The sequence below is a fragment of the Opisthocomus hoazin genome, chromosome 19, assembly GCF_030867145.1.
Source record: "Opisthocomus hoazin isolate bOpiHoa1 chromosome 19, bOpiHoa1.hap1, whole genome shotgun sequence".
Taxonomy (NCBI): domain Eukaryota; kingdom Metazoa; phylum Chordata; class Aves; order Opisthocomiformes; family Opisthocomidae; genus Opisthocomus; species Opisthocomus hoazin.
The window spans coordinates 15,404,382-15,426,768 of NC_134432.1; the positions used below are offsets into that span (position 1 = coordinate 15,404,382).

The 22,387-nt window shown below is 52.9% G+C and overlaps 1 protein-coding gene across 2 annotated transcripts; it reads left to right on the plus strand.

Annotated features, from left to right (window-relative positions):
• Positions 1-612: 612 nt before the first annotated feature.
• Positions 613-4,961, plus strand: TMEM250 (transmembrane protein 250). Of its 2 annotated transcripts, XM_075439730.1 has the most exons (3): positions 613-778; positions 2,031-2,210; positions 4,382-4,961. In XM_075439730.1, exon 3 carries the CDS (start codon positions 4,515-4,517, stop codon positions 4,932-4,934), a length of 420 nt encoding a protein of 139 aa, XP_075295845.1. In that variant the 5' UTR covers positions 613-778; positions 2,031-2,210; positions 4,382-4,514; the 3' UTR covers positions 4,935-4,961. The 2 variants fall into 2 exon arrangements, with proteins under 2 accessions (XP_075295845.1, XP_075295846.1); XM_075439731.1 differs by lacking the exon at positions 2,031-2,210.
• The last annotated feature ends 17,426 nt before the right edge of the window (positions 4,962-22,387 follow it).

Consider the following 22,387-nt stretch of genomic DNA (forward strand, 5'->3'; position numbering starts at 1 on the left):
AACACTGGAACAGGTTGCCCAGAGAGGTAGTGGAGGCCCCATCCCTGGAAACATTCAAGACCAGGTTGGACAGGGCTCTGAGCACCCTGATCTCGTTAGCGGTGTCCCTGCTCGTTGCGGGGGGGTTGGACTAGATGACCTCTAGGGGTCCCTTCCGACCCAAAACTTTCTATGATTCTATATTGAATTTTCCTCCACCTGTTCGCTTTTTTAGAAACCCTTCGGCTCTCTCTGGCCTCTCCCGCGGTCTGGGGAGCCCCTGAGCTCCTCCCGCGGGCCGAGACCCCGGGAGCAGCCCGGTCCCTCCCGGCAGCGGCCCGGGCCCACCCGCAATCCGCCCGGCCACGGCACCGCTGCCAGGAGGGGCCCAGCCGGCGGGTAACGGAGAAACGCCGTGCCGGCGATTCCTTCACCGGGGGTGTCGCGGCCCCCTCCGGCCCAGGCCCGGCCCCGGGCAGCCCCGCGGCACGGCCTGCTGCCCGCCCGCTCAACAGCGGACACGGCCCCGGGCCCCGCCGCCCCCGCGTTGCCCGGGTAACGCGGCGCCCTCCCGCTTCCGGCCGAGGGGGGGGCGGCGCGGCGTGATGACGCCATCGCCGCGCGCCTCCCCGGCCGCTCCCTGAACCGCCGCCGCCGCCACCGGCCGGAACCGGCGCGCCGCTGCCCCCTGCACATGCGCATTGCGGCGCTCGCCCGTAGGCCCGGGCCTTCCATCAGCCCGGGCCCGGGGCGCCTGGCCTCGACGGCCGCGGCCCGGCGGGGGGCCATGGGCAGGACGGTGAGTGCGGGGCGACCCCCGGGACCGGGGCCGGGACCGGGAGGAGGCGGCGGCCCGGGCCTCGCCGTGCTGCGGCGGCCGCCTCCGCCCCCGGCCCCTTCTGCGCGGCGGGGGCGGCCGCGATCGGTCACCGGGGCAGTGCGGCCTGCGGGGCCGGGCCTGGTGTCATCCCGGCGGGGCTCTGCGTTCCCTGCGGCGGGTCGCAGCCCTGCCCCGGGGGCCGGGCGGTCGGCGGGGGCTCTGCCATACCGGGGCTGGGCTTCCCACCTCGCGGGCCGGCCTGGCCGAGCCTCCCGCCCCTCCGGGCCCTCCCCGGGGCGATGCCGTCGGATTTCGGATCCGGTGGGAGGGAGGGAGGAGGAGGAGTTGGGGTTCCCCCTCCTGCCAGCGCTCCCCGCTGCCACCGATCAGCGCTAACCTTTATTTGTCATTGTCCCTAACCTTGTACTGGTCCCACTGGTCCCACTGGTGGTCCTGCCGTCTGCCAGCCTTGCGGTCTCCCCGCCATCGCTCCTCCACCACGGCTTGGGAGCGCCCGGAGGAAGAGCAGGCCTTGCCTGGAGCGCGGGGAGGGGGAGAGGTAGCGCTGTGTTTCGGTAGCTCTCTCCTCGCACGCTCCGTTTTTAAAAGAGCAGAAGTGAAAACTCTCCAAAGTGAATGATTATCCGGATTTTTATCTTCCTGGCGCGGCCGTCGTTAGTGTGGCGCTGGGGGCGGCGGCAGCACGGCGGGCATCGAGCTGCCTGGGAGCTGAAATCCCGTGAGCCGCAGGACGATGCCCAGAGCAGACCAGCTCGGCGTTCCAGCCGCACAGCAGTGGGGTGTAAAACAGAAAGGCCTGAAAAAACGGTCACGAGAAATGGGTGTCCCGGTCTGATTCTGGGCGTCACGTGCCAGCGAAGAGGTCTGGGCGCCTGCTCTGCCGTGTTCCGTTTGGAAAGCGGTGGCTGCGCGTGCTCTCTGCGTCGTCTTCCGCGCGGCGCGGGCGAGCGGTGGTGGCTCTGACAGGGCCGGGTGACCGGGCAGAGATCTGTGGCTGTGATTTCCCTTTTCCTTTCTGTGTGCACGGCGTTGAGTACGAGCTGGGTGATTCTTGCCAGCGCGTAGAAGCAAGCAGCGTTATTGAGCACGTGGTTCTTTTTACAATCTTTGTGGGATTAAACATTCATGCCTGGGGAGGGGCATTGTATTTAGAGCTTTTTAACACACAAAATGAGCAAATTGAAACTCACTCTCTCGTTTTATCTTTTAGATCAACTCATATGTAGAGTGTTGTGAGTCTGTGAAGCACCTGAGCAGTTTCTTTCACTCCTCCTAGAAGGCCAGGTGTCACAGGGAAGCTTCACGCTTTTGTTACGAGAATTAAGTGGCCTCCAGAAGCAGCAGCGGATTACCGACCTTCTGCTGAGTGGGTGGCAGCACCGTTAAAAATGTAATATTTCAGAAAGTTTATTTTGTTCTCGCGATGTCCCTCTGCTCGTGGCTGTTCCGGTGTTGATGCCTGAGTTTATCTAAAGAGCGTGAACCTACCAAAGGCTGTTTGTTTCCGTGGTGGGCGCAGGGAGTGGGAACAAGCTGCCGCTGTTCACAAGGAGTAAGTCTCTGCAGCTGAGCTGTTTGAGCCGTTTTGTTGGCTTCACCTCTTGAAGGTTTTCTCAGGATCTAAGCTCCCCTGCTAAAACAGGGCTCAGACACGGAGCCAATGCGTTGAGTTTGGTCCTCCAAACTACAGCGTGTGCAAGCGTCGCTTGGACAGTGTGCGCACTGATCTCCCTGTGCCTGCCTGGGGACTCCGACCCAGCAGCTCTGTAAGGGTTTGCTGGAAAATGAGAAGCTGACTGGTGTCCTGGGGAAAGAGGTCGTAAGGAGAGGCTGCATCCTCAGAAATCACAGAATCACAGCATGGTAGGGGCTGGAAGGGGCCTCTGTGGGTCATCTAGTCCAACCCTCCTGCTGAAGCAGGTGTATGTGAATTTTAACTTACCCTGCTAATTTAGTCCTCCACAAAGATCTCTGGAAAGAAACACCGAGCAGTATATGTGCAGCATGTGGAAAGCATGTTCGGGTGCGTGCTCCAGGCACAAAACTATGTTGGTTTTAAGTAGTGTTGGTTTGTAGTCTGACCAACTTAGATGTCTTACAAAATACGTTCTTGTAACGTACTTCTGAGCTGCTTAGTATTTCCTTTCTACAGACAGGAAATGATGGCGAAGGGGCACCCATCGTTATGATTAGTCTCTGCTAATTGAGAACAGACCTCGATTTCCTAGATCCTTAATCAGGAGTTAAGCCATGCTCCTTTTTATTAGTCCCTGATTCATGTAGAGCCAACAGATTGCCTGCAAATTTCTGTAATGGTGAAAAGGAATTAGAACCTGGGGCCAAGCAGAAGAGATCAGAACTGCGAGTTCCATTTCCATGTAATCTGAGGCAGGAAGCAGGGAAGAGACTTACCCAGCAATGCACGTTGTATCCGAGAAGGTTTTTTGATATCAAAATACTGTTTCCTGCAACCTTATAATTTACTCTGTGATTAGTTTTGTTACTAACAAAGTAAAAAAGTTCTTGAAGTAACTTTTAGATTACTTTAGTTTTAATTTTAAGAGGAATAGGACTTCTGGTTCAACAAAGGAAAGGTCTGCCCAGGTCTGAACGCCTGGGTGTGCGAGGAGGCTGGGGAAGTCCCTGTTTTTTTCCTAGCGTTATCTGATGAGTGCATTGTCATTTCATAATTCCCGGAATTTGGCACATCGTGAGCCTGGGGTGAAGCAGAGAGCAGCTAACAGGCTACTGCTCATCACGCACGGGACAACAATGGGCGTGTGGAAGGATGTTAAGATTATAAATCCTAAACACTCCAGAAGATCAAGATATTTCACTTATCTCTGCATGTCCCAAAGGCAGAAATAAGGTGGTAGATGTCTTCGAAAGGCTGCCTTGCCACTGGGTGCAGTGACGGCCAGACCGCAGGGCTCGGCTGAGCAAGGGGAGGCGCATCCTGTGGAGTGTGAAAAACACGGTTGCCTCATTGTTCTTGCAAGACCTTCCATTCTTTTCAGTTTGTTTATTTGGCGAAGCTCTGCCAAGTTTTGAAATGAGCAGAAATCTAGCTTCACCGCTGTGTCTGGGCAGTGGAACTCACTTGCAAAACTACTTGGAGGACTTTTTTTTTTTCTGCTTTAAAAGAAGTATGATCCAATGCAAACATATACATTAATAGAACTGCTCGCCTGGGCAGACTGTTGCAGGCCGACTGTTTGATTAAGAAGGATCTGTGAATTAGCCAGGAGAATTCCAGAACAAAGTTCTCATTTTTCATGTATTAACACTGTAAAGTTTGTAACAGGTTACAACTAGTGCTGATACTGCGTGCTGCTAGGGAGCCGAGCGGGATGTGACTTGGTGATGATGGAAGCAGAATTGTATTTCCGTATGTCTGCGTGGTAAACAGTAAGCAAAGAGGCAAAACAGAGTTGTTTTAAGCGAAGAAGTTGAGTTTTGCAAAGCAGTTGTAAGTAACCGCCAAGCCGGAGAGTGTCCGCGTGCTGCCCCTGCTCCTGCTGGGGCTACTGAAATGTGTTTTCCTTCTCTGCCTTCCTGCAGGTCTCTTCCTTCCTGGAAATTCCGCAAAGAGCTAGCGTTCCTGGGCTGTTGGATCTCTTCCGTGTTAATGGATAAGATTTGATATGTGCCCTGTAAATCCTGCCCTGGGACTCTGTGACCGGTGGGGTGCCTGATGCCTGTGATCCCCATTCCCCGCCGGGTCCGTTCGTTCCACGGCCCCCACACGACCTGCCTGCATTCGGCCTGTGGCCCGGTGAGGACCACTCACTTGGTGCGTACCAAGTACAACAACTTCGACATCTATCTCAAATCCCGATGGATGTACGGATTCATCCGATTCCTGCTGTACTTCAGCTGCAGCCTCTTTACCTCCATCCTCTGGGTGGCACTCTCTATCTTGTTTTGCCTTCAGTACCTTGGCATCCGGATCTTTCTGCGTTTCCAGTACAAACTCTCCATCATCCTCCTCTTACTGGGGCGAAGGCGGGTAGACTTCAGCCTCATGAATGAACTGCTCATCTATGGAATTCATGTGACCATGCTGCTAGTGGGGGGGCTGGGATGGTGTTTCATGGTATTTGTGGATATGTAAATAAAACAAGCGCATGTGGGCTGAGAAGGTGACTTTTCTTCTACCCCAAAAATGTGTCAATATCCTCTTTTCTTTTTTTATATAAATTATTTTATTTATCAGTGCTACTTTTTATTGATAAATTAACGTACTTGTCTCTGGAATTTGTATCTTTTTGAGGGTTGAGGTGCCATTTTGATTACCCAAGTGCAACACTTGATTGGGTGTTTTTTTTCTTTGCACAGTGTGAGTTAATGGAAGTCTCTTCTAGTCCATAGGAGCCTGCCTTGCTGCTTTTCCTGTGGGCATGAAAAAGGCAACAGTTTATCTGGAGGACAGAAGCCAGGCAACTTTGCACACCACACTCTTAATCCATCTTCACCCTTTTTCTGAAAATGTTCCTTAATGTCTCAGGCATGTAATACTTATCCTACTTGACCCGTGTTATCCTTTCTCTGTGTAGTTTGCGTTTTGCATATTCCCTGCTAAGAATGTGGGGCCAAATTCAACAGAATGTGGAGGGTTTGGGTTTCTTTCTTCCTGTTTTTTTTTGGGGTTGTGCGAGACGTGCATTTGGCCCGCCGTACTGGTCTGTTCACTTTAACATAATGATACAGCTTGAAGGCCTTTGTGCTTTTCAGGCAGTTAGTGCTGAGTGATGGAGGCTTCCCCTGCTCAAGCAAATCCACGGGAGTGGTGGGAGCAGAGTTTGATATCGTGTGCTCTTGAAACTCCCAGTCAGGGCAAGCGTCTTACCATTTTGCAATGATTAAGGGGAAGCCGTCGCAATTGTCCGTAGTGTTTAGGTGTTGGCATTTGGTTCTACTTTTCCCTGAATTGATCAGTTGCTGTTTTCTCACAGAGGTACTTCTGTCTTACGGAGTGTGGTAAGCTGGGACTGTCTTACCTAGGAGAAATTGAAAGCAGAGTACAATCAGAAACAGCAAGAACTGTTCTCTGCGGTTACAGAACATGTTCTTTCTCCTGCCTCTGCAGCGGTGAGCGTGGGGTCACTGGGGAGCTTTGCTAACAGCTCGAGAAGGGAGTTAAGCACTGAGCTCAGTTTTTCTGGTCTTGATCTAAAATCTCAGACTGTTCCTCTGCAGTCAGTCAAGTAGCTGTTTATTTCTGGAGTCCAGAAGCTGGCCTGAAGTTTGTTTTTATTCTTTGTTTGTTTTGTTTTTCCTTATATTGGAACATTGCTCTCTTCCATGTGTTCCTTAAAGAACTGTTTAAAAAGAAGTTGGTAAAAATGATGCAGACCCTTTTTTCCCCGCCCCTGAGATCAGTGGAGTCGATCGTAACAGAATAAGCAAGACTGAAAATACGTGATTGTTCTTTTATGACCTCTTTGGTCTGAGGTATGAATGTGGTTGAGAACAAAGCCAGTTTGCACACAGGGAAGGATACTGCATATTTCAGCTTGTGCATGCAAAATACAGAAGCTTCTGTCTGAAGCCCAAAGCTAAAGCAAACCCAGAAATTATCTCGTTATGAAGTGTTACAGGTAATGCAGACTGAACACGCAGAGCTGAATAAATAACAGGCTGTGGTGGCATGAACTTTAGATTAGCCCCGCGAGAGCCAAAGGCTGTTTCTGCAGGAAAGATACGATGTCAGCATATGTCACAAATGATGTCTGGAGGTCTCCTCCTAACCGTAGAGCTCCCCAGAGCTTTGTTCTGGGGTTGCTTTCTGGGCTGCAGGTCCTCAGCGTCCTGCAGGTCCGAGCTACAGCTTGCTCGGTTCGCGGAGGGAATTCCCAGTGGTTCCCAGCCCAGTGCTTTTCTCACCAGTACAGCTGTGAGCCTGGGGCATCGCAGCTCCGGTGTGCAGACTGTGGAGCTCCTGGGATGGCTGTGCACAAGATTTTCTGCAGGAAACCTGTTACAGATGGCCAGCAGACAGCCCTGGTGCGAGCTGCGAGACCAGCTGGGACCCCAGCAAGGCACAGCTGAGAGCAGCTCTCCCTCGCCCATCGCAGGAGGCGCAGCCTGGAGAGTGGGGGTGGGATGGTAGGACCTTGTTTCACCTTGGAGTGGCTGTATTTTAGCACTCCTTATAACAATGAGTAAAAGAATCATAGAATCATAGAATGGTTTGGGTTGGAAGGGACCTTAAAGACCATCTGGTTCCACCCCCCCTGCCATGAGTGGGGACATCTTCCACCAGCCCGGGTTGCTCAGAGCTCCATCCAACCTGGCCTTGAACCCTGCCAGGGAGAGGGCAGCCAGAGCTTCTCTGGGCAGCCTGGGCCAGCGTTTCACCAACCTCATAGTGAAATTGCCCCAAAAGGGTGATTTGTGGTACGTGTGGGTGCTGCTGCGCTCCCCACCCGGGCCTACTTCAGCTGGAGGGTGCTCTGTGATGTAGACACTCGACTGCTTGGCCAAACCTGTGGTAGTTTGGTTCAGCCTCCGAAAGAAGTGAAGGTCAAGGCTGTGACCAGGTGATGAACTTCTCTAGTCCCAACCTGTTCTTTGAAAACCCACGCAGGAACAGGGTGACATGGTGAGCTTTGATGTGTATGAGCTGGGAAACCGGAACAGCGATCACGCGATTAACACGTGAATAGCAGGTGGTTCTTCCAAGACTAATTTGGTCAAGGAACAAAGGAGGTTGTGGGTATGAGGAGTCTCATACTTACCTTTTCCATTACATGTAATTTGACTACAACTACTTTATTCCATAAATATGACAGCCTGAGCGAGCCTTTTTTGAGCTCTCCCTGCTAAGTGGCTGGCTGCACGGCGGTGATCGCCCCGTGAGCTGGGACACCTCTCCAGGTTACTCCTCAAGGTTGAGAGACCCCTTACCAACTGCAGATCTTTGGTAAGTGACCAATATTGCCCATAACCATACCGCAGGGCAGTAAGATCTGGTATTGGTAACTTTGAAGCATTATCATATCCTCTGTGCAGTAATAGATGGAACCTCGCCCCCGGACTCACTTTTACAACATCTGACTTCAGTAAAACCACTTTTGCCACTACCTTCAGCGGTGGCTCTTTAAGCAGTCCAGACCTGCCCGGCCACACTCCTGCAGCCACAACTGAACTAATGAGGGCTTCAGCGCCGTGGCTCGTTGCTTTACTGCACAGCCTTCCCATCAACCCTCCGCCTCCAGATCCAGTCGTGCGTACCGAGGAAGAAGTACCCGTCCCCAGCAAATCACCAAAACCTTGTGTCTGCCAAATGCACCGGTGCTGCTCGAGAGAGACCTTGGGGCTAAGTTGCTTAAAGGACAGTGGGAAGTAATTCCTCAGCCTTCGTTTACAAAGCTAGCCAAGCACCTGCCGTCAGAATGCCCCGAACCCGAAGCCTGCAATGGCACCAAAGATGGGCAACGCCAACATTAACTGCCTGCGCAGGAGGCCTCGGAGGCGCCGCGAAGCTCGGGCTGCGCTCGCCGTTGGGCACTGCCAGCGCTTGGACACCTCGCAGCGCTCCGGTGTGTGGTCCTACCAGTGTCAGGGGGGAAGCGAGGGCCCTTTGAAGTCACATTGGCATGGAAGAGGAATTAATTTTCAAATTATTTGTTTTATGATGCCATAATTTGAACATTTTAGATCTACATGAGTGGAGCAGTATTTGGCACCTTTACGGCACTTTTCCTCTTCAAAGCGTGTTCCGACTGGAGCTAATTAAACCTCACAACATCCCCAGGAGATTGCAGAATAAGTAAGATCTTGGTAACGGTTCAGAATTTAAATTCAGTGGGTTTAAATCTGAGTGTTGGTTTTTTTTTTCAAGCTTTTAGGATTACTTTGCCAAAATATTTTTGTTCAAAAAGGTGAGATTCTAAAAGTTTCTTAGAAGCTCAAGGGAGCCAAGCCACACCAGAGGGAAGGAGAAAGCAGCAGAATAAAGGTTATATTATGTATGTGCAAAGAATAAGCTGGGTGGGGTTTTTTCCCCCATTTAGGTCAATTGAAAAATCTGGCATTTTTAATAAAGGAGGGGAGACCAAACTTCATAGAATAAGTAAAGAAACAGAGGAAGCTGAATCTTCTGCTCTTCTAGAGTCAAACAAGTGGCTTATAATTATATTTGCCAGAAATATTTCATGTTGAGCAGGCACTTGCAAACTTGTGCACCATTGGGGAAGTTCAGATTCTTTTGGATTCTTTTATTCTTTCCAAATCCATCGATGCTGGGAGGGATGGATCAGGCTCCAGAATGTGTGTGCTTCCCTTCTTACAATATAAATGGCTGTAACTCTAAAATATTTTGACATTTTCGTCTCAGCATTCCCTCGAGCCAATTCCCTCCTGAACCATGAGAGCAGCTGGTTTGTTCCCTGTCATTTTTTTTTTTTCCCCTTTCCGTATATGTGATTTAAATATTGCTATCATACTTACTGGGTTAAAAATGGTGTCAAAAGTAATTAGGAAGAATACTAGGAATACGGATTTGGGAGAGCATGTCCATCCCAGAGCCACGCCAACCGCTTCGGAGAATTCCCCTGGGAGCCCTGCTCACTCCAGAGCTTTCCAGGTGTTTGGGCAGCAGAGGGGCTCCGGCTGCGTTGCGCAGACTTCAGCCCAGGGATGACGGTACGTGCGGTGGCAAAGCTGCCTTGGCCTGTTGTTTCTCCTGTGAATGCACGAACGAGACTGAAGTGTCAGAGTTTCACCTCGTTAACTCTGCGGAACATGACACCAGCTGGTGTTTTGGGTGCCTGTTAATTTCTGTATGAAACATGCCACCTACATTAAACTTCTTTATTTTTTTTTAACGTGCTGATGGATTGATTGCCTGTGAAGGAAAAGGAAGAATTTTGTCGTATGATGCTGGTATCGTTCTGATGTGGGGATGCCCGAGATCCTTTTCCTCTCTTTGCACTGGTGCAGACAGCCAGAGCCAGTGCATGGCGGAGGAGAATCAGGCCCTCTCTGGTCATGCCTCGCTGAGAGCTGGGTGAAAGGCCTCTTTTTACCTCCTTGAAGGGTCATTCGGCAGTGACTTATGGGGAGAGCCAGGAGTACAGCACAGCTGTCTAGCTCCTAGGCTGAGGCTCTGCTAAGCAGACTGTTGCCCACCGCGGGCGTCCGAGTGATCTGAAGGAGCTGTCGCTTCGTGTTGCGGTGCAGATTGGTCAGTGGCGAGAAGGTGCTGTTGTTCCTCCTTTCCTTGCATGGAGCTGAGCTTGTAGTGCAGAGCTGAATTGTTTCAGGACACAGCTGAGATGAATCCTATGGGAATAAAGAGGAATATTCCTACTGTGATGGACTTTGTAATTCCTCTTGTTCTTATGTGGAAAGTGCTACAGTGATGTGCAGGGGTACAAAATCCTCAAATGGGCGCGGAAGAGGATCTGTTCTCCGGTGACTGGCGAGGTTGGAGCCAGCGGAGGCACAAGCTGCAGAGAGCCAGCACGGAGAGGACCATCACAGACTGAGCTGGAGGTGAACTGGAGGAGTGTTTGGAGAGAGCAGCCCACATCCCCGTGCGTGTGTGCGGTGTTGCTTTCTGCTACCCCAACTTAACAGCTGAAGAGTCACAGTGGAGGACGTGAAAGAAAGGGGAAGGAGGTTTCCAAAAGAGAGAATGATTTGGGCAAGGGTGGATGTATTTCCATTTTCAGTATTACATAGGAAACCGTAAGCAATGCTCAAAAATGTGGCTGGTGCACAATGGCAGGTGGCGAAGTCGGTTGAGTGCTGTGGAGTATTGGACTCGATGACAGTGAAAGGCTCAGGAATGTACTATATAAATGTGCAATTTTTGTTATTGATGTTATTTTTAAATGCATCTCTGAAGCCTTTGCCGTCTCCTAAGGAACTTGTTTGCCCAGTTCCTACAGCGGCACCTCACGGTGCCAGTGCAACTGGGCCAGCCTGGAAAGGGGAATGACCGGGTGCCCCATCGCGAGGGGTCCCCAGGGAACAGCCTCGGGGTGCCGCAAAGGCAGGCGCCGTGCCGTGCCAGCTCCCAGGGTGTGCTCAGCAGGCTGAGCCTTTTGCTCCGTCTGTACAGCCTTAGGACCAGGATTGCTGTTTCCCAGAAAAGCGAGCTGGGGGCAGGTTCTGACCCAGTCTGCAGGTGCAAGTCTCAAAGAGGCACTGGGAGCAGACTGGAGAAGAGACCAGCCCCTTACCTGAAACAGCCTTACCTGGCTGCGAGCTCGTTGTCATTCTTCCCAGGGTTCTCATGAATTGCTGATTTAGTTTCTTTCCCTCCTGGGGAGGTAGGAGACAGCATTTACAGCCAGTTGTGGAAAAGAACGCTGCACGTTTACTGTCACGACTGGCTTTGGCAATGCTGGAGCCTCGAGCATCACAGATAGTGTGCTGTTCCAGTGAAGACGTTGCTGGAAAATATGAAGCCTTGTTATCTTTTTGCGTTTTTATTTAGCTAAACAAGGTTTCCATAGCTCCTGGACAGCTCTGCCACTGGGGGGAAAAAAAAAAACCTCTCTCATTTCTTCACCTGCCAACTCTCTGCGCTAATTTTCTCTTCCCGCTTCAAAGCAGCCATCGTGCCCAGAAAATGTCAGTCCAAAGCGAAGTTTTGTCCAGTAATGAGCCAGTGAAAGTCGTTTAGTGTGAGACCTTCTTGTGCAGCTGTCAGAACTGTGCTTGGGTGAGAGCGGAGCTGGGCGGCCGGGGTCTGCTCCGAGCTCTCCGCTCGGGGGGTTGGAAGTCGGGGCTGTGTGTGAGCTGCGCTGCAGGGCTTGCCTGCGCGCTGGTTTGCTGGAGGAGCAGCTGGAAGGTAACGTAGATGAAAGGAGCATCCCTGCATCTCCCGCATCTTTCTCAAGCGACAAATTCATCTACTGGGGAAAAAAAAAGGGCCACGAAACTTGTGCAAAGGCTGTATAAACATGACAGTTTTCTGCGCTGACGCATGCCGGGTTTTGGAGAGCCTTCTCGCCCGCTGACCTCCACCCCACACTGCGCTGGTGCAGAGAGCGCGCTCCCAAGGCGCGTGCTGTTCCCCCAAGTGGGTGAGCGCGCGGGAGGGAGCTGTTCCCCCGCCGCCAGCTCTCGGCCGGGCGACGGAGCCTGGAGGGGCCGCATCCTGACCTTGGGCGCACAAGGCTGTCGTAAATCAGAGTCTTGAATACATCCAAAAGCCAACTTTCCCCTGCATGGAAAATACTGTGTGTAACACCAAGAGACGAATACCAAAGTCCTTAGCTGGTTCTTTTTTTTTTTTAAAAAAAAAAAACAACAAACTAAAATAAATCTCCCATTGGCCCTGGTGAGAGTTTTGCCTGAGTAAGGACGTCAAGATTATGCATGCTAATTGAATGAACCACCCATCCCTTCAGAGTCAGCTCTCTGCTGGGAATTCCCCTCTGAGTAACTTGCTCCCAGTGAGGAAAGGAGTTGCATGAAAAATTTCCCAGATGGTGAATCCGTTAGAGAAAATCACAAGCTGTTTGTGGCTTTTTCAAACAAAAAAGAGCACAGGAGCCGCTGCGGAATAAATTTGTTGTTGCAAACCATTTGCTCAGTAATGGGGAGAATTTAGATGGGCAAAGAGCTTTTTTTCAAAGGAGCCTTATCTCTCTGCCTCTAAAAATGAGCAACGGTTTAAAAAATAAATTACAGTGATGTCTATTTTAAAAGCCCGATGCCGTGACTTTAATGATGCCGGTTCATTTATTCTGGCATCGAGGGTGTCTGAAGCTGCCGGGGGACGGTGGCCTTGTCGGTGCAGACCTCTGAAGGAACAATTGCTGCTGTGTCAGCGCCCGGCTCTGTGCCCCCACCCGCACAAAGGAGCTGTTTCACCCAGAGCCGCCATGTCCCAGCATGTCTCCTGCCAGCGTCCACGGGCACGGGGACCCCAGTCCTTGGGGGACCCCCATCCCCGGCCAGCATGGCTGGGTGAGCGCAGGGCTGAGCCGAACGCTGTGATTTGGTGCCAAAGCCAACGCGGGCCAGGGGAGGGGGCTTGGGGGGCGATGGAGCAGCCTTTGGCTGGGGGAAGGCTGGCGTTGGCAGGGCCTGGCAGCGGTGCCAGCGGGAGCTGCCCGCGTGTCCTTGGGATGGACGGTGCCACCCTGTCGCAGGCTCAGCAGCAGGGGACGCGTGCCCCCGTGCCATCGGCCCCGTCGCAGTCGCTGCCTGGGGTGGGAGTGGGTGGAGGTGCCCGGCTGTGCCTGGGGGCTGCAGGTCGCTGCGCCTTCCTGCCAGCCCTGCTGCAAGGGGACGGTGTCCGGGGAGGGGACCTGCGTCCCTGCTTCACCCATCAGAGCCCGAGACAGCGCGTCGCTGCATGCAGCCTGGCTCTGCTGCGTTACTGACGTTGCCTGGACGCGTTTCACTTAAAATCCGAATTTCATAAAAGGCTCCAAGCCAAAAGAAATTCTTCCAAGGTTTTCCTTTTTTTTTTTTCCTTTAAACTCCAAATGAGCACTGCTGAATAGTTTCTTGGGAAGGCGTTTGCTTGCAGTTACGTGCCGCGTAGGCACTGCTACTTCCTTCTTTTCCATGTGAGGCTGACTGCAAGCTGTCTGCTGGCAAACATGAAACCCGGCGTTGTGCAACGCCGGGGGCGAGGCGGGCGAGCGGGGAGCAGCCTGCACCGCTGAAAGGGACCCGATTTTAAATGTGAGGTTTTCTTCGCAAAACCGATGGTGAGTTGTTCTTGTGCGTACAGGGGTCTAACCAGCCCCTGTCCTGTTAATAACCCAGTCCTTACTGGTAAGGCTTACGTAGACAAGCGCTGTCTCAGTGTTGCCAGGTTCAGTTTCGGAGCGATTTGTGAGCCTCCAGGATTTGTACAACTTGCTGAGCTTCAAGGACTGAGGGTCCAGCGCCGGTCACGACCGGGACTCGCACGCAGCCCTCTCGCTCTCCAGCCTGTCCTAAGGAACCAGGCTGGCAGTGCTGGTTTGCCAACAAATTTCCTATTTACTGTTCACCAGAGCATCAGCTGTGACAAATAAACAGGAGAAGGCAGCATTTTGCTGAGAGCATGTTGTGTACTGATGAAGACACTGTACAAAGAGAGCTCCTCTGGGTACATGGGAAGGCTTGGTTGCAAAGCAGCTATTGCTGCGCTCAGGCGGGTTGCTGTTGGGGCTTTGCGGTGCTAACCAGGGTAAAAAAATCACAGAAATACATGTATTTCTGAAATCTGACTGTCCGAAGCCAGGGGAGCACGCTTCTCTTTGCAGTAGCAGGGGGGTGGCTTCCACAGAGGTAGTTTGATTAAATTATGCCTATATTCACACGCCGTGAACGCCTTCGGAAGGAGATGAATACGGTGCCTGCTTTTGAGAAAACACAGGATAATTTTTATGATCAGTAACAACATGATAGCAATGTGCTACAATAAGGGCAAGCAAATTTCACACTTCAAGGACTGGAACTGCTTGCCAGGGAGGGCAGGAGGGGACTGATGCTGCTTTTTCTGTTCTTTGAGAACGTTGGGCGCGCATGAAAGGGCTGTAGGATTTTTGGTCTCTTCCTTTAAAGCATCAAGCACCAACAAAGAACTGAAGCGAGAACCGAGACCTGCACCCAGGTTTTAGCTCTGGGTAAACGTCTGGTTCTGCCGGAGTCAATGGCGAACTCGCAGAGCTTCCAGCGAGGTCAGGATTTCACCTTGTGTTCTGCTCAAACAACACCGCCTGGTCTTGGGGAAATAAATAAAACATCCGAAAGCGATGCTGGTGAGGTCGAGTTGCGATGTGCCTGCAGACAGAATTTGTGCCTTGCTTTGTGGCGATGCGTGGCGTGAGAAATAGGAGGCCAAATCCTGAAGCCCCTCAGTCAGACCACTGCTGGGGGTCTTTTTTTCCAGGCTGACTTTGCCCCCCGTTGTAGCTCCCGCGCTTCCCGGCTTGCGCAGCGGCACCGCTGCCTCGGAGAGCCGCTCGCGGACGGGGCTGCGTTCCCTGGGCGAGCGGTGGGATTCAGCTCAGGGGTGCGAGCTGCACCTCCCGGGGGGGGTCCAAAAGCCTCCAGCACAGTACGGCGTGAGAAGCGGCTCAGCCCCTTTGGAGAAGCCACCCCGCTGCTGGGGGTCCCGCCGGGCAGACGCGCCCATCGCTCCGTGGGGGTTGACGCGGTGCCGTGAAGCCGCGGAGGATGGAGGACGTGACCTTGAACATCTTTTACACCCTTCCAGCGCATGATTCGGGGGAGAAAGCAGGGGCGGGGGCGGCAGCACAGTATCGAAACGTTTGTTCAGCAATCGCTGCAAAAAAAGAAAACTTGCTTCAATCTGCAGAGATGCCAGCAGAATTTTGTTTTGTTTTGGTATTTTGGAGGCAAGCCAAAAGCGGGAGGTTGTGAAGCCTTCAGCAGCTACTGCCTGCTTGTTCCATACCAAGCATAACTTTGTATATATTTTTATCGGCAAACTCGGTCCCACGCATCTTGATGTGCAGACGAGAACCCTGGCTGCAGGGCTGCGCTTCCAGGGCGCTGGAGACAACAGAGCCCTTTTGCTTCCCTGGTTTCTCCGAGCTGGAGTTGCAGGAGCTGGCCTGCAAAGGTAGCGTTTTCTTCCCTGCCAGCTGCCAAGAGGAGTCGCAAATCACAGAATCACAGAATCACAGAATGTTCAGGGTTGGAAGGGCCCTCTGTGGGTCACCCAGTCCAACCCCCTGCCCAAGCAGGGTCACCCAGAGCAGGCTGCACAGCACCGCGTCCAGGCGGGGCTGGAATATCTCCAGAGAAGGAGACTCCACAGCCTCCCTGGGCAGCCTATGGATGGTTTGATTGGAGAGGGATGGCAAAACGAGTTCTGTACCCGTCGGGGTGCCTGCTCCTCGGTCTCAGTACAGGGGAGATTTCGGTGCGGTCCTGGCTGCGATTCTGCAAAGGTTACGGTGAATTTAGAGCATTGCTTTCTGCATTTCATGGAGGGATGAGGCACATTTCTGCTTTGTCAGCAGAAGGGCCTGTTCTCTCCCTTGCACAGTAGAAAGCCGCTGGGTATAAATAGCCTTTCATGCCTATCACCTCGGTGACTTTAATGGCGATGCCCTGATTTAAGCCCTGCTTCCAGAAGATGCTTCAGGTGTGTGCTCACCCTGCGGGACTGAGCACGCATTTAAATTAAATGCCTGTTCAAGGGGCTCTAAGCAGCGACGCGCTAAGCCCGTGTTTGAACACTTTCCGGAGCTGGGACTGGCGCGAGGGGGGGAGAGCTGAGCCCGCTGTCGCTGTTTAAGCTCTACAACTGTCACCTTCACAAAGGATCAGTGCTCAGAACAGGGAGACATCTTAAGAATGTCTGACAAATATATGTACATTCGGGGACCGCGAGCCTTGCATGCGTAACACGGTGAAGGGTATTGAACATGACAGAGCTCCGCGGAGGATCCAGCCGACGCTCTACCTGCCCGCCTCAGCAGGGCCGGCTCGAACAAGCCCCCGGGGTGGCCGGGGTGGGACGGCAGCGGCTGGCGGGGGGCAGGATGGGTGCCCGGCACCCAGCGGGCGTGGAGGGGATGGGTGCTCCCTCCTGTCTCCCTGGTTCGTCTCCTGCCTCTTCGTGGAGAGCTTCGCGGGTCGCTCTTATCGGTGTTTTCCAGTGCTTACCACGATGCAGCCCCAGCATCAACTGGGGTGAGAAGTTTATCAATTTAATACTAATAATTAAATGATTTATCTCGGGGCATTCAGTGTGCGGGCTGGACTGGGTGCAGAATCCCAACTGGCGCGACAGGAGATCTGTGTCGTGACAAGCTGGGCAGAACACCCCGATGGGGTGGCCCAGTCTCACCTCTTCCCTCGCCCCGCTTGCCCTGCCTGCAGCCCGGTTGCCCCTTTGCCCTAAGAAAAGCGCCCGAGGTGACTAGGGATGCCTTTTTAAATGCTCATCGTCACATTATCCATCAGATACATATTTACAATCATTCATTAAATTAAGATGTACGTTTCATTCTTCTTTCTTAGAATATTAATACCTACTCCTGGCTGAAATGCCATATGAATATTCATTAAAAAATCAATCAATTCCTGTGCCAGGAATGATGTCATTTGCGCAATAACTGAAGCAGTAATCGAGCATGCTATGAAAAAACGATGAATGCCATCAGATCTAATGTTTATTGAACTCCGTGTGGGTAAATCACAGTAGGTTTTTTTCCATGCTTTTGTGTGCATGAACTGGTGCTCCAGTTCTTCCTTCTGCCTGGTGCCAGCGAGCCCAGCCCAGCCCGGCCAGGATTGGCGACCACCTTGGAGCAGGTACGAGACATCCCGCAACGATGGATGGGCCTGGGGGCCGGGTGGGATGTCACATCGCTGCAGAGCTCCTAATGAAGAGTGAATTCGAAATTTGTCTTACAACAATGGGAAACAAAAGCTCTCAAACCTGTTGTGGGAAACCTGGAGAATTAATAGGCTGAAGTCTGCTTTCCAGCAGATCTTTGGCTGGTGAAGCTCTTTCTCATCGCTTAGAGCATCGTCCCGAGGGAGTTGAAGTGATGGCTTTTCTTGGGTTGTCCTCTCCATTTTTAATGGTGGAGCTACCAGGGCAAATACAGAATAAAGAGTAATAATGCTCTTTGGGAGGGATCATTATTGCTCTAAATTTGCTTGAATTGAGACTTTCTAACAATAGCGAAGGAGCTGTGCCAATGCCCGGGCTCTGACTGCGGCTCCCGTGATAAGATCGCACTCTGGTTGTGTGGGAAATATTACGAGTTTTGGCTTGACTTCAGCAGCAGGAGTCATTTTGGAAATCTTTTGTGTGCAGTGCACCAGCCTTAGAAGAGAGGTCGTCTTCAGGATCTGCTTTTTGCCGTAGCTGCCATATGAAAATCCTCCATCAGGTCTGCAGAACAAATTCCATGGAGTATTTATCCTGGGGAGAAGTTGGTGTGATTGTAACTACACGTATTGTCTAAGATAACTTTAATAGGCAAGATTGTCACCCAAAGAAATTTGCATTTTTTCCTTTGTAGCAGAGGCAGGCATCAAACACAACAATTTTTTTTTTCTTTTACTTTTTTCCACCCTCCTGATTTCTGCCAAAAGAGATACAAAAATAGCCTGAATTTTAAAAATGAGCAAAACCTTGCTTGGCACTGACAGGCAGCCATCAGTTCTGTTCTGCCGAGCACAGCACGAGCTCCTGGCCGCGTCCGCGGTGCTTCGGGGGCTGCTGTGTGTGGTCAGTTGATCTCCTCGCAGGAGTCCAGCCCCGGCAGTAACCGGAGCGGTAAGAGGAGAAAGGAGAATTAAAATGTGTTTTCTGACGGACTCAGGCACGCTGGAGCCGTTCTCGCTGGGTGATGGGATGCCGCCTTTACAAACAGCGGAAAATCTGGACACGGTTCTCTCCTGAAAAACCCTGACGTGTCGCGTCGGACGCTCCTGATCTGTCAGAGCGGAGGTCAGGTTCGGCGCGGCTGTCCGGGAGGAACGCCGGCACGGCCGCGGTGCTGCCGGCAGCTCCGGAGCGCAGCGGTGGGCTCGGGGAGCGGCCGTCGGGCGAGCCCAGCAGCCAAATACCTGGCTCCTCGTCTTCTTCTGAGCGTTCTGGGGGGTTGTGCCACACTTTATTGCTGTTTACGCCCGGCCAGCCCCTGCAGAGCATCCTCTGCCTGTGTCAGTCTGCAGGTGTGAAGGGCACCCCGCCATGCAGGGTGGTTCTTCCCACTTGGCATTTCGCTGCCCGTGTCTCTCGCTGCTGCAAGGCAGATGTTTGATCCGGTAATTTGCTGAGCACTTCCCAATTCCCATCCTCCCCTCTCCCAGGAGAGTGGGCGGAGGAGGTGGGAGAGGAGCTGACGGTCGGGAGCTCTTTTCTCAGGATGTCCTCACAGTCTGTTGGAGCTAAACATTTAGGAAATTTCACAGTCATAAGTCATGAAAATTCTTACCGTGAATTAAGTTATCGCTTAATCATTCAGAAGATCACCTCGATTGCTCAGAATAAACATCCAGACTATCTCACGTCCAGCAGCAATATTTCAGGAGACATCTGGGTCAAGCCCAGCGCTGCAGGGACACGGGGCTGCTCCGTCCCCTCTGCCCGGCCCACCGTCACCGGCCATCACTGGAGAAGACAGGAGCCCAGGAGCCCAGCTGCGCTGGTTTAGCTGTCCACACGCTAACGTGAACAGAGAAAATCTTCAGCGGGTGTCAGAGTGGGGGTCAGCCCCTTTCCAGCGGTGAGAGAGCCGCTTCCCAGCAGCGCTGGCCGGTGGTCCCGGGCCCTGGGGTCCCGCAGAGGCGGAGCGGGGAGCCCGGGTTACCCCCTTCCCCCCCAAGTGCTGCAGCATCAGCCCAGGAACCACGGCTCCGACAGCAGCAGCTTGCGGTGTCAGTCACCGCGCGGACACTTCAGCCCGGAATGTTCTCCTACGGAAAGGAGGGGAAACACAAGCTGATTACGCCAGTCTCATTTACATGCTTAGCTTAGAAAAACGAAACGCCTGACTCTGTCTCCGGCAGTTTCACGCTCTCGTTGAGAGCATCGCTGTCTCCTGCCGAGCAGACACAGGGCCACCCGGTCCCCTTTCCGCCTGGCCAGAGTTATTTGCCCCTCCGAGGGTGACCTGAGCTGCTTGATTTAAGGCCTCCTGCTTGTGTTTCTGTGCCTCTGAAGCACGAAATGGGGAGAGATGGAAGGGAGTCTGTCGGGAGAGGCTGAACGCCATTTATCTGCTCAGCGGTCAGCTGAACGGTCAACTTTAAATTAATTAAAATCATTATCCAAGAAAGACTTTGAAAAAGCGATGGCTGTATTGAAAAAAAATGAGACACCCTGTGTGCCAAGCCTGAGGTCAGTGTGCGGGGAGCTCTGGTTTGAGAGACATCCCGGGGTGTCGCTCTGTGTCCCCAAAGCCTCCAGGCTGGCTGCAGACCCCCCCCCCCCCGTTACCGTGGGCACACAGGGCCCAGCTTCACCCTCTCTGCTAAACCCGAAAGGAATGCTCCCTGCCCGAGTTTCAAAACTCCTGAAAGCAAACAGGTGACCTCAAACGCCAGGCGCTGCGGCGGGAGCGAGTCCTAACAAGAGTCGGCGCCGGCACCCAAGTCGCTGGGTGCGATCGTTGCTGCGCTAACGAGCCGTATTCTCACGCAGCCCAGTGGAAGATGATGCATCTGGGAGCAGAAATCATGGTCAGACCTTAAAGAGAAAGCAGTCAGCTAGAGCAGGACTTGTAAAATCCCGTGGATTTTGCCCGTTCAAGTTAAATACAATTTCTGAGCGGTAAAGGCAATTAAATATCAGGCTCATTTACAAGAAGAGGTATCTATCCGCCAACATGTTGCGTCTTTGAAGTTGAAAGCACGTATCCTTCTGAAAATGTGATTTTAATGCTGCTCCTGGGAGAAAAGTCTGCCGTCTGTGTCTAGGGAGGTCAGGAGCCTTCCAGCACCAGAGCCCAGCAACTCCAGCTGAGGCAGGGCACTGGGTCCCGGCACGTGAATGAACAGCGGAGGGAAAATTCCTCCTGGGACGGGGTTTTCTCTTCTCCTGTTTGCACCGTCGCCGCACCATTAGGGAGTAAATAACTCTTAAAACAGGCCAACGGTACGTTATTTTTGTTACTGTCCTCCTCTCCCCTCGTGGGACCCAGCTGGAGAGGAGCGGTGCCGTGTGCTGCTGGAGCAACCCTCCCGGCAGGGTCTGAAGGATTTCTCCGTTGACAGAGGATTAAAGCCTTTTCACACCCATCCTTGCACCGGTTCGGTTAGGACACTGCGGCCACCTTGGAGACGCTCTCATTTCTGTTTGTTTTAACTTATTCCTAATCATTTTAATGTAAACCAAATAAGCCTGGCTGTAGTCAAAATAACTATCGTTTGCGCCGTGTCTGCTGGGTGGCACAGGGCAATGCCCGAGCCTTGCGCAGATGCTTAATGTAAAGAACTCAGAACTTTATTTACTTTATTTAGAAAAAGTAACAACTTTAACATCTGGTTTCGTCCCATGTCTTCTCCCATCAGTGACTGCTTCATCATGTTACTGGGAGACCCCTGCCCAGAGGAGGGAGGTGGCAGAGCCTGCCTGCGGTGTGTCCCATTTTCTGGTCGGCATGGCGTGCGCCGGAGCAGACAGAGGGTTGGGAGAGCTGGGGCTGTCGCACCATGTTCGAAGCTGAAAATGAGAATACCCCGGGGGAGAAAAAACAACTGAGCTGAACAGCCACCAAAGACAACAAGTGAAAGGTCTTCTTGGGTAAGAAATCGTCTCCCTGGGTCCTGCAGCTTTGGCTGAGCAAAGACTTGGGGGGCTTGTCCCAAAACGCGGTGCTGGCGTCCCGTCCCTCCTCAAGCGCGACGGGTCACAGGAAGGTGTGGCGAACACGCCGCTCAGCATCGTCCCAGCACGGCTGATCGTGCCTGGCGGTCGCAATTACTAATGTGACAAGTGGGCTGCAGTGGCAGGCGTCTCCCAGGGTCATGGTCTGGTTCAGAGAGCTCAGACGCCGTCAAAATGCCGATTCGGAGCGCTGGGCCTCCCGGGAGATCTCTGCGGGGCTGACGTGCAAACATTGCTGGGCTGGAATGAGCCCCCCTGTGACCCAGGAGAGATTTACTGCAGCAGGGTTAAAGCTTTCCCAGTGAAATGCATACCAGCGAGGCTCCCTAATGGGAGCAGAGTGTAATTCTGGAGGGGAAAGTGAAATGAAGACACCACAAAGCGGTCAAGGAGCAAGAGCCTAACGAGGCAGAGCCAGCAGATCAATTCCCGGGATGGTCACAGGTTGTCATTTAACCTCTTTATCGCCATTTCCCAAGGGAAAAGCAGGCGGAATAGCTACCTTCAGACCTGCTCCGAGCTTTGTGGCGGAGAGGTGTGTACCTAGGGAATCGCTGCTCTGCGCGGCCAGAACCTGTGCGTCCTCCCACACCACTCCGCGCTGCTACTCAGACGGCAACAAATCCCCCGAGGAACCAACTCTCTCCTCGCTTCGCGGCTTTTCGCTTTTGTGCAAGGACGTGGATGATTGCCTGGAGCACAACCAGCAAGACTCATCACCTGGCGAAGTTCACTTGGCTGAGGAGAGAAGGCAAATCCCTCAGCCAGAAAGAAGTGAAGGGTGTAAACGAGGGCTTCTGATACATTTTGCTTGGTCATTTGCTGCGCTTCATGATGGTGTGTTGATCCCAGTGAACTTCACGCGGCTGTAATCTAGCTGCCGTGTCCTCGCCTCTCGCCTGTGAATACCAAGCACGCTGAAGCGTCAGCTCCACGTCCCATCGAAGCAGAGGTTTCTGGTAGCAGGTGATTTTCCCTCCCTACCATGCTGCCTTGTAGCTCGCCGCGACGTGCAGAGCCTGGTCGCGGGTGTTGGACTGGGTCGATGCTGCTGCCTCTGCCTGCAAAGCAAACTTCTGCCCCAGTTACAGAAATTCCTCCTAACGCGACAACCGACCTGCTTTGCGAGCTGCTCTGAAGGGTTGCTTCAGGGAAACGAGTCGCTCGGGCAGGCTGCTGAGTGCTTGCTTTTCTCTTCGAGGCCGGAGCCACTCCGCTGGACGTGCGTGGTGGTTCCCGCAGCTGCGAGCGCTGGGGAGCCGCCGAGCCCGGGGCCGTGA

Coding starts and splice junctions, on each gene's coding strand:
- TMEM250 (XM_075439730.1), top strand. CDS start 4,515: ATGCCTGTGATCCCCATTCCCCGCCGGGTCCGTTCGTTCCACGGCCCC.